The 17782-nt window shown below is 36.3% G+C and overlaps 1 protein-coding gene across 1 annotated transcript in view; it reads left to right on the forward strand.

The window, feature by feature from the left end:
* LOC145667749 (uncharacterized) overlaps positions 1 to 16155 on the forward strand; it is a 57412-nt gene extending 41257 nt beyond the window's left edge. Inside the window, exon 7 of the mRNA XM_081735193.1 lies at positions 15061 to 16155. Within this exon, the coding sequence (XP_081591319.1) occupies positions 15061 to 15122 (62 nt within the window). The 3' untranslated portion in view covers positions 15123 to 16155. The remainder of the gene's footprint in view (positions 1 to 15060) is intronic.
* The last annotated feature ends 1627 nt before the right edge of the window (positions 16156 to 17782 follow it).

A 17782-nucleotide genomic window follows, 5' to 3' on the forward strand; every position in this document is an offset into this window, starting at 1 on the left:
TCAGTTCTATGGGTTGGCAGTGGTGTCGTGGCGCCCGCAGAGCCGGACCGCTGGTAGTGGTGTGTTAGGTCGGTCTCCATACTACGTCAGGCGCAGTGGAATAGCAATGTCCAGTGGCTGCAGCAGACGGAGGTAGTGTAAAATGGAGACCCCTCAGATTTTCAAAGAGGGCAAATTGTTGGTGCGCAGTTATGTAGAGTGAGTGTGACGGCAGTGGCTACAGTGTTAAGTGTGTCGCGTGGGACAGTGTGAGGTGATAGGTTGAAGGTGATAACGGCCTACACAACACACGGGAAAACCACATCGGGGAAGCGGAACAGTGGGCGGAAGAAAATCATGAGTGACAGGTCACGCCGGGTATTAAAGCGCATTGGCACGCAGAACCATCGTGCCACTGCGGAGTAAGTGACGGAGGAGCTCAATCAGCACCTCCCCCATCCTTTTTCGACAATCACAGTCCGCCGCGAGTTACATAACATGAACTTACGGGGTCGTGTTGCACGGGCCAAAACGGTCATCAGGGACCATAACGCTTTCGCATGCCGCAAATGGTGCCGCGACCATGCAATTTGGACCGTTGAGGACTGGAAACGTGTGATATGGTCGTGAGTCATCCTTCACCCTATTCCCAACCACAGACCGTGTTTATGTGTGGAGAACGCCCAAAGAAGCTTATGATCTGCAGTGTCTCCGCCCAACTGTGAAACATGGCGGCGGCTCGGTGATGCTGTGGGCCGCAATATCATGGTTTTCATTGGGTCCTGTGGTCACACTTAGCGGACGAATCACTGCCAACGGTTTTTGTCGCAATTTAGGAGACCACTTGCATCCTATGGTCCGGATGTTGTTCCCGGACAATGACACCATCTTCCAGGATGATAAAACACCCATTCACACAGCTGGCGTTGTTGCAGTGTGGTTTGAGGAACATCGGGATGAAGTTCAACACCTCCCTTGGCCCTCCCAATCCCCAGATCTCAACACAATTGAACATCTGTGGTCCGTCTTGGAAACCCGACTCCGGCGACGATTTCCACCTCCATCCTCTCTCACAGAACTGGCCGATGCCCTGCACGAGGAATGATGTAAAATTCCACTTGCTACCATTCACGACCTCTATGCCTCCATCCCACGTCGCATCAAGGCTGTTCTGAAGGCGAAATGTGGCCCGACACCATATTAATCTGGTAAGTTGCAATTTCGTTCAGTTGTTTCCATTTTTCTGATCACCATCTGTATCTTCGTGGCTTGGCTCACAATTTTAATTTGCAATCCACGTAAGCAGTTTGAGACAAATGTCAATCGTATTTGGCATTTGTAAAGTTAAGGAAAAATGATAATAAACTTATTCCAATATAAGTTGGAAGAATTTCAAAACAGATTAAAGTAGCCAGAATTTTTCAATGTAAGTTCACATACTTTATATATCTGCGACTTGGGACTAAAAGGTCTAATGTCAACACGAAGTAGTTTGGAGTATATATACTATTCATATTATCATTTGCTTTTCTTGCAAAAGAAAATATCCATTTATAGGCGTTAAAATTTGACGAACATCTCATTTTTTGCCAAAAAGTGACACTCTCCCTTTTACACCCGAATCACATATTATATATATAATTTAATCGACAAGATATGAAGATTTTTCTTTGTTTGTAAGGATTCATGTTAAGTAAGTACTTTTCAAATATAATAAATGTAATATGTTTGTCTCAAAAATACTTTTTGTTAGTAATGTCTTTTTCTTTCACTCTTTTTATCTTATTAAGACTTTATGCAACATTGGTACTTCTAAAATATAATGATCATAATGTAATGTTAACCAATGTCAAGTTGTTCAAAAAATATACTGTAATGTAAAATAAATATATACGTATAAAATCTGATCAGATGCAACAGAAAATACAAACAAATGCTATTTGTTTGTAATGTTTGTCATTTGTCTTTCAACCGTTTTAAATCCTTATTATAAGGCTTCGTGTTAGGTTAGCACCGTTAATATATAATAAGAATAATGTAATGTTCACCGAAGTCAAGTTGTTAATATTATATATATATATATATATAATTTGATGAGATTTAGTGGAGAAAATATATATAATAGTTTTTAGTAAAAATTTTTTGTTTATAATATACTTCTTGTTTCATTATTTTTTATTTGATTCCATGCCAGTAAGGCCTGGACAAAGAACGACGTGTACCGAAGGGGTTGTCCTCAATGCAAAATCGTATATCAGTGGCTCCCAATCATGTTTACCTGGCACCCTCAATGCAAGCCCTTAATACTTCACACATTTCTTACCGCTTGTTGGCTACACGTACTTTTTTCTGATCTTTTACCTGATTTCAGATGCACCATTGAATTTTCAATTCGATAATAATAATAATAATTATAATTATAATAATAATAATAATAATAATCTCAATATATTTATATTTCCTCTAGCAAGACTTCTGAATACCTTTCTTTGTAGTCCAATATTATTATTTACCAGCTGTATTCCTAATTAAACCACAGTTCGTATTCAAAAAATATTTTGCATTCCTACTTTTAATTTAACATCTCTCTTATATCATTTGTAATATTTCCAATTAAGAATGTAGTTTATTTCTGTCAGTAGCTTCTGCACTTTTGTTCTTGGAAATAACATCCCATCAATGTGGGTTTTCATCACTCCAATAGTGATAATGTTTTCGGTTCACCAGATCATATAAGGTAAATATCACTTCATCAAAGAATACCAGAGAGAGGGGCACGGTGATTCAGTGGTAGAACGCTTAGCTCTGGTGTGTAGGACTACTGGTTCGATTCCCGGCCAAGTAAGGTTGTGGTGGACAATATTGTATACGTGAGTTTTCCCGGGGTACCCTCGTTTCCTTTTGATTTCACCCGTTCTTTCATAATCATTCACTTGCTTTAATCATCGTCATCCTAAAGGGCATAATGTGGGACGTTAAACTGACAGTCTGAAAGTTACTAGAGAATACCATGTCATTTACGACAATATTGCTGTCATCGATATTTCATATCATTACTTCGCAAAACTCAATGCGGTGATCAAAGTCGTCTTCCGTTATTTCATGCACTAAACGCATTCTCATAGGGTTTAAACTTATACCGCCTTATGCAGAGTCGTTTTGACGTAAGATTAGCGTATAATTGACGTACAATTAGTGAATAAAGGTTTCACTACTGCAATTAACATATGTTAATCGAACTCTTTAGTATGGTATTAATCATACTTCAGAATGACTTTACATAAAGAGCATAGCGTACAAAAATTTATTGCGCTGAACTCTGGGAAACACCTAGCTTGTTAGCAACTGGTTATCAATGAATGCGGAATTTCCACAAAAGATTGTAAATTCAAAGAAACTGCCAAATTGCTACATTGTTTCGGCCTTCGTGATCGCATGCGGTACCTTTCTGCAAACCATTCAATGGTCTCTTAGGCAGTTTACTTCGAAATTGGGTTACGTTCGGATAATGTAGCATTAAATAACTGTTGTACCTCTGTATATGATCTCTTTTTATCCTATAACCGGTGTCACGTCAGAAGGGCCCGAACAAAAGGGCGAGGACAGAAAGGCCTTAGTCAATAGGGCCCCAGTCATAAGGGCCTGAGTCAAAAGGACCGTGGTCAGAAGGGCCCCGATCAAAAGGGCCCCCTGACAAAAAGGCCCCACGTCAAGAAATCTGAGATATAGCCTGCAAAACTTCAGAAGTATAAAAATACTTATTAGATGAAAAATATTACGTGGACATACGTGTTTATTTGTGTTGAAAGAACATACATGTGGAAAAATATAGAGTTAGTAAAAATGTTACGACAGAGCAGTAATAACGATACGCTTAGACGGAGGTAAAGTAAATATTGCAGATGGTGGATTCTGCGATACTTGATATCACACAATATGTTTTGAATTGAAAGAAGTTGGTTTGACACATCAATTTAGGCTAGAATGTTCCCACAGATGAGAAGAAGAACTCATTTTTTTTTAAAAAATCTATCTTCATTCGTTTGCGAGATAGGGTGCTACGTTTGACATTTGTATCTAGTAGACCAAAGTATCTGGGCAGGCAAAGAGACACGTAGACGTAGAAAAGTAAAAGGTTGCAGATGTGTTGATGCGAAAACTGCACTGAGTGAGGGCGTGGACATAATGACAGCCATCCTAGATTCCGCCATATTGGATATTGCATAATATTTTTAAATGGAAAGGAGTATGTTTAGCACATCAATTTAGGATTGAATTTACCTACAAACGAGAATATGATTCATTCTTTACCAATCCTCATCCTTTTACGAGGAAAATGGGGTATGTTTGACATTAGTGTGTAGTACACAAAAGTATCAGGACAATAAAATAATAATGTGGCGGAGGAAAAGCAAATGTTGCAAGTGTGTGTTGTTGCAAAAACTACATTGAATGGGAATGTGGGCACTGTTGATCACATAAATATTCAGATATTATTAAACAAACTACTATAAAATGTCCTCCAAAATTATTTTATCCCTCCAAGTTAATACAGTTAGTATTTAATAGCAAACACACAACGATTTATAACTTTCTTTAAGCATTTCGGCATCGTTGTTACAATTTTCCTGGTGTAGTGTGGGGAAATATTGTTCCAATCTGTACGTAATGCTTTTCTCAAACCTTCTTTCACCATAACTCGTATATATTGACCTTACGTTGCAATTCTTTCCAAAGATTCTCAATGGGATTAAAGCCGGTACTGTGTGGTGGAGTTTAGCGCAATTTTGGACAGTTTTAAAGCAATCTTTTCTTTACAACATATACTTTGTTTGGGATCAATATCTTGATAAAATTACAAATCCTTCTAAGAACGTTAAGATATATTTCTTCTGTATTTTAAAGTAGGCTGGAAGTTCCTGACATTTATTTCTGTATTTACTTGTCGAAACACTATTATTCTACCATCATATTCATGCAGCTTTAACTTAAATTCGTCGATAAAAAACATTCCCACCAGTTTTTGGGTTTATTTTCAAAATCTCTAGAAAATTTAAGTATCTTATATTTCTTAATTGGGGTAATACATGGTTTCTTTCTAGCAATTCTACCATTATATCCTTCCCGTATTAACTCTACATGGTACAATACACTGACCAGAAGAAACATCGTTATCATCCACTACTATTTGAACGACGTTGTTGAGCTCTGCCAAATATTCGAAACTGCACATTAAAAGCATTCTATTGCTTTATAGTCGTAAAGTAACAATTAATCACAAATATACTTACTATTAAAATATGTTATACATATGTGGTAACTTTTGAATATTTTAAAAACGCAAGCAAACGAACAGAAACGTTAAGAACACAATGAAGTACTATTTATTAGTTACCTGTCTAAATACTTTCTTCTACTAGAAACAAATGTCAAACTTAGCACACATTATCGCGTAAATGAATAGAGATCGGTCAAAAGTCGACTCAGTAAGGGATGCGCACGAGACGAGTCGAGACAGAACTTTCTTGATAATACTCGAGTCGAGACACAGCTCTTCCAATAGAAAAATGCACATTTTTCGAGTCGAGACATCACATTTACAGTACATTTTTGAGACGAGACAGCCTCAAATCTTGTTTCGTGCGCATCCCTAATTCAGATTATCGTTTGTAGCAAGATTCTAGCCTAAATTTATGTGACGTAAGTACCCCTGTCTATTTGAAAATATTTTATGGTATATAATATGCGGAATTCAAGTTGGGTGCCATGATCATTTAACGCAATTTTAACACCAACACCAACCTGTAACATACAACGACTTATCAAAAAGATAGTCGTAAACCTGGTTCGATTGCTGAGAAAAATTCGAAGTGGTAGTATTTCTTCCTCATGTAAAAATTAGCTTCGATATGTAAATACCATTAATCTCACCTTTTTTAATAAATATGACAACGTCTATAAATGGTGTTAAACTGGTTTATTATTTGATATAACTTAAATATCCTTTTCTTTAAACTGTTAAGTACACAAACTCACTGACTAGGTAACCATAAAACATGTCCATATCAACAACTATCCCATAATAATCACTTACATATATTAAAAACATTCTTCTTTTGTTAATATGAAATGAACATTCTACTAAGTATAGTGCATATGTATGAGTACTTTCTGCCCAAGGTACAGGTAAATATTACACAAACCAAAGTATTTTGTTATATAAAATGTCGCTCGACAAAGGGACTGAATATAAAAGTCATGAGTAGGCTTGGCTTTTATCTTCAAGAACCACTGGTCCGTTTACATTAGTGTTCTTTACATTGCTTATGTCCATCATATTTTAATCGCGCCTTGTATATCAATTCATTACATTTTACAATTACATATATAAATAAATACATTCATAACAATTCTTTCATTTCATCAATATTTATCTTTAATTACATTAATTATATTTATTTCATTATATTATTATTACATTTTCTTATTAAAAATATCGTCGCTTATTTAATTAGTCGTCGAAGAGTGCGATTTCAAAAAATGTAAAGGACAAACGTGGGTTACAAATAATATTAATCTTTACGGGCGCATTAAATAACAAACAAGTCAGATGTTGCATTTAAAGGTATACATAGTAGCACTAAGATGTTATAATAAAGAAGAATCTTGTTCAAGTTAGTCGTTGAATAATTAGTTTTATAGAATAGAGCTTCTTTTTAACATAATCTTTGACAATTAAATTTTCAACACAAATCAATCTAATATAAATAATCTTTGCTTTTAATTAATTATAAATCGAATTATAATTCCTCATATATTAAAAACATTTGAAAATTATCATTGATTAATGAGAATTAAAGAGAATTAAATTGAATAAAAATCATTTGAAAATCAATTTTCCAGTCTACTTAAAACTCTATTTAAGCATTTCAAGTATTTTTAAGAATCGTTTTCATTATTGATATTAACACATAAACTTGAAAATGAAAATTTACAAGAATCTACAACTAACATGAATTTAACCTAATTTCAGTAACGGTAATCAGGTTACATTCGAACTTGCATACGGTTCTAATAATGTACACTGTACTGCGCTATCATGATTAGGTTCTACATTGTTTTGTACATGTCTTTCATCGTGATTCTGACTTTGGTATGAAGTCCCATCTCTTGATCTCCAATTACGTCTATCCACGTAGTTCGCTGCATTTCTGGAATTTCGCTCAGTACTTCGATTATTTTTATATCTACTGCTGTTGAGTGATCTGACATCATAATTACCATGATTAGCTAGGTTAGGCGGATTCCCTACATAACCTTGTCTATTTTGTTCATTTGGATTGCTAGAGTATACTCGGGTTAGGTTAGGTTTCGTATTATTCACACTTCGAATATCTAAATTCCGAACAGGCACCAAATGATCTGAATTATTCTTATTTTTACCTATTCCTGATCGTGGATTCATGGATTGTGGATTCATAGCATGGTATTGAGTTTCGTAGCATTGGACAAGCATCAATAAGAAACTCATACACTGTGTGGAAAATAAAATCTGTTGCAATTTAAATGGAAGCAAATTTCGAATCGATGCTATTATTCTCGATTCCGATTGCAAAGGATTAACGACCTTTAATTCGTTGTAGACATTTACAACAAATTCTACAACAGATTTGTGCAATCGAGGATTGAAGTGTTGATTTCTAAGGGTGGCATCTCTATTTGCCAGCAAAAAGTCATTTTCATAATTTGCGATCAATGCCGCTTTGAATTCCTCATATGAACTAATGTGATCACGTATTGCTTTAAACCATAAGGAACAAGGTGGGAGTAATACATGGGGTATTAATTTCATATATTGTGATCGATCGATACCCATTATATTGCATTCGTCTTGGAATTTCTCTAAGAAAGAAGTAGCATTCTCATTACACTTACCACTGAATTTGCTCATAGCTCGGATTTCACTCATCTTAACACTTAATTTTACCTTCTTTTTCTCATTCCTTGTTCTTGTTGAGTGATAGTTCCTATCCGTGACATGCTGTGTCGTCAAACCATCTATGTTTCGCTCATCAGTACTCTTCGGACAACTTTCTTCTAGTATAATATCTTCATCAGACCCCGGCGAAGGCGAGTTCATCTCTGGTGAGTTGGGAAACTCAAAGCGATCACTACCCAAGTTATTACGGTAAATGTTGTCTTTAGCCTGTAACGTTCTAATCTCTTCCTGAATAGTAGCTAACAACTGTGTATTTACACGTATGTTATTAGAATTGTTGCTAACCTGGATCTTTTGCTGTTTAATGGAAGATTCTATTACTTCTAAATCGTTTTTTACTGCACTAAGTTCTTGGTTTTGGTGATTGTGCCTTTCTTGACAATCATCGGATATCTTTTTTAACTTTTCCTCGAACTGTGAGGATATGTCGTTCACCACCTGGACAATTGTTTGTTTCGTTTCATCTGATTTCTGTTCTATCCGTCTACTTAATTCTTCATATTGCTTATTAGATTCGTCGAACTTCTGGTCCATTCGTCTACTTAATTCTTCATTCTGCTTGTTAGCTTGGTCAAACTTCTGTTCCATTTCGTCAAACTTCTGTTCCAATCGTCTGCTTAATTCTTCATTTTGCTTGTTAGCTTCGTCAAACTTCAGTTCTATCTTCTGTTCCATGGTCTGCTTTAATTCTTCATTTTGCTTCTTTATCTCGGTAGACATCTGCATTAATTGTCGCTGTAAAGCTAACAAGATATCTTCCGATGTCAATCCTGGTGTTACACTAGTCTCATCACTGTCACTAGTATTTGATTCCTGCTGCATTGTTTCGTTGTCCATTTTTCTAATGATTACTTTACCACTTCGCAATATGGTTAAGTTCGTATTCATAAAAGTAAATTCAACCTTACTCTTCTTCTTCGGGAACTGAATTTACAAAGTCCCGGGTGAGGTAAACCAAAATTTTTACAACGACTTATCAAAAAGATAGTCGTAAACCTGGTTCGTTTGCTGAGATAAAAATTCGAAGTGGTAGTATTTCTTCCTCATGTAAAAATTAGCTTCGATATGTAAATACCATTAATCTCACCTTTTTTAATAAATATGACAACGTCTATAAATGGTGTTAAACTGGTTTATTATTTGATATAACTTAAATATCCTTTTCTTTAAACTGTTAAGTACACAAACTCACTGACTAGGTAACCATAAAACATGTCCATATCAACAACTATCCCATAATAATCACTTACATATATTAAAAACATTCTTCTTTTGTTAATATGAAATGAACATTCTACTAAGTATAGTGCATATGTATGAGTACTTTCTGCCCAAGGTACAGGTAAATATTACACAAACCAAAGTATTTTGTTATAAACATTTGCTTTTCCTTTGTCCATTTGTCTCTTTGTTACTGCCCTGTCATGATACTTTTCTCTATTAGATACATATGTCAAACACCCTGTCTCATAAACAAATGGTAATGTGTCAAAAATGAGTTCACATTCGCATTTGTGGAAATATAAGCCTAAACTGAAGTGTAAGATCATATCCTTTTCCATTAAAAAATGTACGATCCGCAATATAGTGTAATTCAAAATGGCTTCCACGGTAACCACACTCCAAGCCAATGCAATTTTTGCAATAACACCAATTGCAACATTTGATTTTCCTCCGTCCACGCGTGTCGTTATTATTGTTCTGTCCCAATACTTTTGACTAACCCTGTATGGAGATCCACATGTATGTTCTTACACCAAAATTAAAGAAACGTTTTCAAGATAATATTATTCATATAATACGTATTTTTCTACTTTGATTCAGGGGCAGAAATTTAATTTTAGAACTAAGGAAACAGTCATTAATAGATAGTCGGATTAGGCTAGGTCTCGAGAATACAAACTCAGAAATATGATATGATATGATTTTCACTTTAGCATCCCTTTCAGCAGCGAGGCTTATGAGATGTGGACCTATTGATTACGTGGAATTCGAACCACATGAGATCCCGCCGGGAATCGAACACGGGTCTTCCACGTCTACAAACTCAGAGAGACGCGGTTGAAAGCAAACTTTCATCGAGAACCGACTTAAGTAATAGGGATTGTTGCAGAACAAACAGCAACCAAACAAAATTAAGAACACCATTCAAGTTTCCTTTTTGTCTGTAATAAAAACTGATATTCTTCCTTCTATTGGACAATCACTTCTTCTTATTAAGGTGGCACTATCCCCTCGTGCATCTTTGATTTCCACTTCTGTTTTGATTTCAGGCTTTCTGGCCGTGGGACTATTTCTACCGGGGCTCTTTCGACTCAAGCTCTTTCTCGCGGGGCCCTTTTGATGTGAGGCTCTTTTGACTCGGGCCTTTTTCTCGCGGGGCCGTTTTGAAGCAGGGCCTTTTAGACTCAGGCCCTTTAGACTCATGCCCTTTTGACCCGGGCCCTTTTGTCGCGGGGCCCTTTTGACGCGGGGCCCTTGTGACGCGGGGCCCTTTTGACCGGGGCCCTTTTGACCCGGGCCCTTTTGACGCGGGGCCCTTTTGACTCGGGCCCTTTTGACGCGGGGCCCTTTTGACCGGGGCCCTTTTGACGTGGGGCCCTTTTGACCCGGGCCCTTTTGACGCGGGGCCCTTTTGACCCGGGCCCTTTTGACGCGGGGCCCTTTTGACTCGGGCCCTTTTGACGTGGGGCCGTTTTGACCGGGGCCCTTTTGACGCAGGGCCCTTTTAACCGGGGCCCTTTTGACGCGGGGCCGTTTTGACTCGGGCCTTTCTGTCCTCGCCCTTTTGTCCGGGCCCTTCTGACATGGAATCATTCAGACATCGCTGTCAAATCTTCCGACGCTGCACCAATGGACTTTTGTGCTTTCGGGTGTTTGAAGCGAGCGATTTCCTTACGTCGCCCACGCACATTGACTGGCTTGTGGAAAGTTTGCAAGGAGAAGTGTTCCAAACTTGATCAGATATCTCTGAACAGAAGACTACTCCAATGGAAATTTCGGTGTTAGACTAGTTTATAGTTTATAGTCAGGGTCCGAGTAGGCCGGTAGCCAGCCCAAAAATTTAGGGGGGGGGCGATCCAACAATATTATAGTTCATTTGGAAGCCTCCCGTGAAAATTTTAGAGGGGGCCGGCCCCCTAGACCCTCCCTGGATACGGGTCTGGGTCCGAGCACAACCGCTGGTGGGATTACGGCGCTCTGCGCCCTAGCGTAGGGGATACAATATGGACCAACCTTCTGTACACACACACACACACACACACACACACACACACATATATATATATATATATATATATATATATATATATATATATATATATATATATATATATATTAGGGTGTCCCTTATTTTGGGTAATGTCGTGTTGCCATACGCCCCCCTCCCCCCAAATGTAATCTATGTGACAGTAAACACGCATTGGCGAAATAGCAGCTCTCTATGAGAACGTTAACCAGTGCGGACTTGACAGTCATGAAATAACGTTTTCATATTATAATATAAATTTAGAATTTCCAACCGTGATAACGGAGAAACTAAAAGAGACAGAAAAACGAAATTTTGCACGAAGTAACTAGAGAAAGGAAGACATCTACCCGTGTACTGACGAACATCATTGGAATAACTGTGTTGCCAACCCAAGAGAAAGTTTTATTTTTGTAAATAGTACGACCTAAATTGGATATCATCATTGGAAGCAACAATGAAAATAAAGACAAAAGAGATGGTAAACACAGATCAGTGTTGCAAACTTCTCGATAAATAACGTAAAACATGTTTTGGCGCACACAGTGAGTGAGGTACTAAAGTTTTGTACACCTTAAATCAGATATTGACAAGAACTATTTACGCTTACTCTAAGTCTAGAAGGATCCTCTGAACAGTTTTGCCATCAGCAGAAGGGAGAAATTGAGTTTGGAAGAAATGCAATAACTTGGAAAAGATCACTAGTGCTGTATGGTTTAAAACCTATAATGCAAGGTGGAAGAGCATGAGGAGTAGGGTCGTGGCTATGTTAGATTGATAACTCACGTACTGACATATATATTCGGTATCTTGTTAAAGCAGAGAACTAAGGTTTGTAAAAGATGGCAACCCTGCACAGCGGTGGCTTTTTTTTTACTCTTGATGTCATCATGGTTATCAACGTCCTCAAAAGCCCACGAGTACATAAACCCATGCAAATTGAACGCTGTTTTCATATTTTAACCAGGTTGCTGGGATTCCAGCCCGCTGTGCAGCGTTGCCACATTTCACAAACCTTACTTGTCAGTATTTACAGGATATGGTATATCTCGGTCAGTTATCGACTTCAGATAACCACGGTTCTACTCCTCATGCTCTACCGCCTTGCATTATAGGTTCCTCTCCTCCTGGCTTCTGTTTTCTTCCCTAGTTGACAAACCTTATATTGTTTTGCTTGGTAGATCCCTTTTCTTCAACCTTCAAAAAATCGACTTAAACTATTTCTTTGCAAAGCTCTGCTTTCTTTTAAGCCTCAAACGAAATATGATGGCAGAAAGTTTCGGATAGTGTTGCTTTTTCACTGCTAGCCTCTCATTTTAAATAGTATAGGTCTATATTTACAACGTAGGGGGTGCACCCCCTAAATCCGGCCCTGTAATATACACATACATACATACATACATACATACACACACAGACACACACACACACATATATATCCTATATATATATATATATATATATATATATATATATATATATATATATATATATATATATATATATACAGTACAGCAGTACTATATATATATATATTGTATATTTTCGGCGTGAAAAGACGTTGTTGGCAACATATGATGCCTTCAAACCTGAACAGTAAAATCGAACGTTGCTAAACTAAAGTCGTACGACTAAAACAATCAAGTTTAATTCAGTTTGTGAAAAATATATTTTTCATTTTTAAGTAAAACTTTTTTTTTAACGATTCGGTTAATCAGGATTCGGTTAAAGGGGACTGTAGTGTACTTTTAAGAAAAGGATTAAACACGGACTCGAAATATTTTAAACAACATTCTCTCCACTCTCGTGAAAATTACTCGAGTTGAATTACATGGACCACCACCACCACACTCATACAGCATTTGTTTTCACAAAGTGTGCTTTTTACGTTTTGTTAATCGTTCATTTTTCTCTTCTTCCCTACTCTTTCGTCACTTGCATATATACAATATAGCTCATCGAGTCATGCGCTGTTCGAAATGAAGAAATTCGTAACTGTTATGGAAGTAGACTGCTAGTATTTCTTCAAGTGGCCGCAACCACTATCGACAATACCAGAAGATAAAAACAATGCAGTTATAATTTGTTTTCATATTAACAAATGGAGCGTCCTTACATATGCTCAATGTTAGTGGGTGTAATAGTAGCATTTATGTAACGTAAACTTTTCTATTTGTTACATTTACATTAAATATTTTTGTTATAAGTCATATATATGGAGTAGAAAGTGGAATAATTTCGATAAGAATCCATGGACACAATTTTGTTTAGAAGAGAATCGAACTGATGACCGTTCCAGAGAAGAAAGCTCTTTACCGGGTCACCGTAGTACCCCAAGTCCTCTGAATGACTCGTGAGTTTAATATTAAGCTGACTGAACACTATCGCATAGACCGATTTCACACGTTTCTTTTAGAAAACTGAGTTAACTAATTATTTGTTAGCAAGTACTACATATTTTCTTCTAATAATGAAAAGTGTGATTGCTCTTCATAACTATTAAAACATGTTCCTTTAAAATCCACAGTGTCTAAATGTTAAAACAACTAATTTGGTCTTAAAAATGTAAGGCCTATTTTATTATTTTCTACATCAGAAAGAGATAAAGATAGTGTGGTGGGACTGGAACAGACATAAATTCTAATGTAATAAACATTGTCAAATTTATAATTCGAGGATGTGCTACCTACTTTCATATTCGAACAAATATTTAATTGTAGTAGTAATATCAAAGAACATTCGAACTTTGAATAAAAATGTAAACAAACAAAAACACTTTGCAAATTATATGCGAAATAGTAACATTATATTCGAAATAACTTTTTTATTGGCGAAATAAAGACGACATCGTTTAGAAAACTGAAATTTACTTTCCTTTTAGTAAAGTGGATGATTATGTAAAATAAAGCGAACGGTAGTTAGCGTTTTACTATTCTTCTGTACCAGCATTGTAGAATGTAATTCGATTGTCAATATATTTTGTCACAGCAAAGGAATTCTAAAAGAAAATTATTACTAAGAGTGTAAATAAATGTAACGAGTTAGGATACTGTAACTGGGTGAACGCCTGACTGTATCTTTATATAAATAAAATAAAAACGAACAATTGTGGTGTAAAGAAAATTCCTATCTTCAAACATTCATTCTATTCTATCAAACATTCATCATATATATTACTTGTTATTCGAATGCCAAATAAAAAAAAAAAAAAAAAGCTTACAAGTTTGAAGGGACGGAGATCGGATGATCAACTGGAACACCCTGAGTACCATTATTTACTCCTTAGATGAGATCTGAGTTTTTCTTAGACATTTCAGATTATAAAATTGATTGAAACATCAAGTTTTATGTATAACGAGAGAAAATCATCGAAGCAAGAAGAAGTAAACTGTAACTGCCTGAAAAAGAGTCGAATTTATATACATTTTTCTTACAGGTAATTCAAAACAGGTATTTACGATATTTTGGCATATATTATAAACTTTACTCTTGTGATGAGTTTGCTGAACATAATTCCCTTTCTTGATTTGCGATAGAGAGAGTCATTTGCATGTGTTGCGATCTTGAACTAACGCTCTGGGTTACCGCTTGTTCGTACCAAACGGTATTTTTCGAAATAAAATAGAATTTTGAAATAATTTGGAAAGAGTTTATTAATTTTTCATTTTCTTGTATGTGGACATTTCTTTAAGCTAGTGCATTTCAATTCTATTTTATACCCTTAATATATTTCTGTCATACAAAGATAAAAAAATAATAAATAAATAAATAAATAAATAAAATTTTATTATCTCTGTATACTAATGATACATTTTGTTTATTTGTTTTTCAGATTTACAAGTAAAGCATGCCGACCCATGTTTGCATTATTATGATGAAAAATGTGCTACTTGAAAGGAACACTGAAATTTATTTTGCACTTTCATGTTGTACTCTTATTTGTCAGGAAACTTGGAGTAAACATAAATTAGTGAAAGTGTTTAAAAATGAAAATAAAGTTTAGAAACATCATAATCGAAGACAAGACTTTTTCTTTAAAGGACTGAAGTGAAGGCACCATGTTTTGAAGCTCATCAAATGAAAATGTTCACAGTGATACATATGGTTATCAAAATAATGGAAACTCCTGTATTTTATAACATGTAAGATGAGTGAGGTGGTAACACTTATGGGTGCATGTACAACATCTGGCCGTTGTTACTGGTGTGTTAGGTGATCATCTGTAGTATACGAGGAGTGGTAGAACAAAAGCGTGTCTTGAAACTAGCAGACTGAGATGATGTAAAATGAAAATACACTTCTTGAGTTTTAAAGAGGCCAAATTTTGGATGCGCACTTAGTTGACACAAGTGTATATAAGGTGGCTAGCGTGTTAGGTGTGTTGCGAAGAAAAGCGTCAAAATAATGACAATATATAGAACTCACAGCAAAATAACATAGGCGAAGACTAATGGTTGACGGAAGAGAAGCCCCTCATTGATAGTGATTGACGAACAATGAAGAGAACTGTAAGCAAGGATATTAAACGAATGCTGAAACTCTATCAGCACCTAGAACTGCCTGTTTAGATAATCATAGTCCGATACAAGTTGTATAGTCTGAACAATGGCCGTTGGGTTGCAATTTCCAAACCGCTGGTTACCACCACCAACGCTTTAGCGCGAAAAAAAAAATGATACGTAAATTGTATCGTCAATGATTGAAAACACTTAAAATGGTCCGATAAGTCCTGTTTCAGCTTATTTTCAACAACACTCCGTATTTAAATTTGGCGTTCAACCAATGAAACTTGTACTCTGAATGTGTCCTGCTTACTGTGAAACATGACACTGATCTGTAATGCTGTGGGCTACAATTTTCTGATGTTTCCTGTTACGCATTACTACGGCTGATTATGTGGATATTTTAGATGACCATGTGTATCCTATAGATCAGAGGATGTTTCTGTCCAATAGCACAATTTTTCAAGATGACAATAGGGTAATTCACATCGTTGAAGCGTGGTTTCATGAACATCAGAATGAACTGCAATACTCTCCTAGCTCTCCCAAATCCCCACACTTCAATATTATTGAACACCTATGGTTAATTCTAGAGTTTGGGCTCCGTATCAGATGTTCTCCTCTATTCTCACTGGTGGAACTAAGTGTTGCACTGTATAATAATATTACAATGTTTCTCTGGAAAATATTCACGATTTGTTTGCTTTACATTCAAAGCGAATCAGAGCTGTCTGCAGAATAATGATACTCCCAAGTCATATTAATTAGATAACTTGTTTTCTTATTGGCATTTCCATTATTTTGATAACCATCTGTATGCATTGGATGTTGATCATGTGCATTTATTGAATATTTTCTTAAGTCACAGTGTATAATAAGGTATTGAATTTCTATTGCTTCCAAATATAGCGATCAGGTGTATTAATTAAGTTATTATTCTGTAATTTGTAGTTTACCTACGACACAGGAGTTGAGGCTGTTTTCCCTCAAATATGTGTTGTGAAAGTGACATCTCATCTCGTAAATTGCATCTGCTTCTATTCGGAGAGCTCTGTCGCGTCTCGTATCGTAATCAATCTCAGTAACTCGTTTATTTACTCTCTTGGAGTTTAACGTTCCTTTTCTGTATCGAAGCTACATGAGACATGCACCTATAGTTTAATGAGGAGTCTGAACAACACAAGCTTCCAACGTTTTAGTAAGATATGCTTTAGTTCCTTATATAATTTTCAAACGCTTTAGCTTTATGTGCCGCTGTAATCCTGCATTTTAATATAATGCTTGGTAACTTATAGGTGAATCGTGATTTAAAAACTTAAAACTTACCACAGTTTCAAAAAATGTAGACCAAAGTTATTCAACTGTTTGCTATCGTGAGACCGAATTAACATTTAGAAAGGGTCTTGCGTTATCACCGTTCTATTCGGTCTACTTATTAAGATACTGTAATTCACATAAAATGTGCGTACTCACCAACAATTAATACTCCTTATGTTTGTCATGAAATATAATTTATACAGAAGTGAGAGCTTTGCGGTGCATAGTTCATTGTTCTTTTGTGCACCTCCCAGGCCACAGAAGTTCATGACGTTCGCAAGTACGTAGTGCTGGATAATGTTGTTGACCTGCTCCATGGTTCATTGGTTTGATTGACCCAATCAAATGTATGATCTTCTCCAGGGTTCGATTTGTAGGGGGGATGTCCGGAATTTCCCCCTCTCTGGAAAAATCATCCCGGCTTCTGGTTTAGCTAATATCGTCCCAACCAGGGATAGTGGTTTTCCCCTCTCTGTACATAGTTCCTTTATCATGGAAAATATTTAAAATCACACTCTTAGTACCCGGCTATTTGAGGCGATGCAAAGCGTATTTATTGCTCCTGCACTGAGAAAAATCCATTATCCGGACAGCGGTATATTGTACAAATACAAGGATTCGTTATGTTTACTAAGGAAATCTGTACGGAGCGTACTTTATCCATATACTACATAGGTACTGCCTTTTACCCGCTTAGATATTACATCATGTCGCTGCAGGATGTCTGACATCTAA

The sequence above is a fragment of the Thermobia domestica genome, chromosome 13 (genome assembly GCF_964235325.1).
Source record: "Thermobia domestica chromosome 13, izTheDome1.hap1.1, whole genome shotgun sequence".
NCBI lineage: Eukaryota > Metazoa > Arthropoda > Insecta > Zygentoma > Lepismatidae > Thermobia > Thermobia domestica.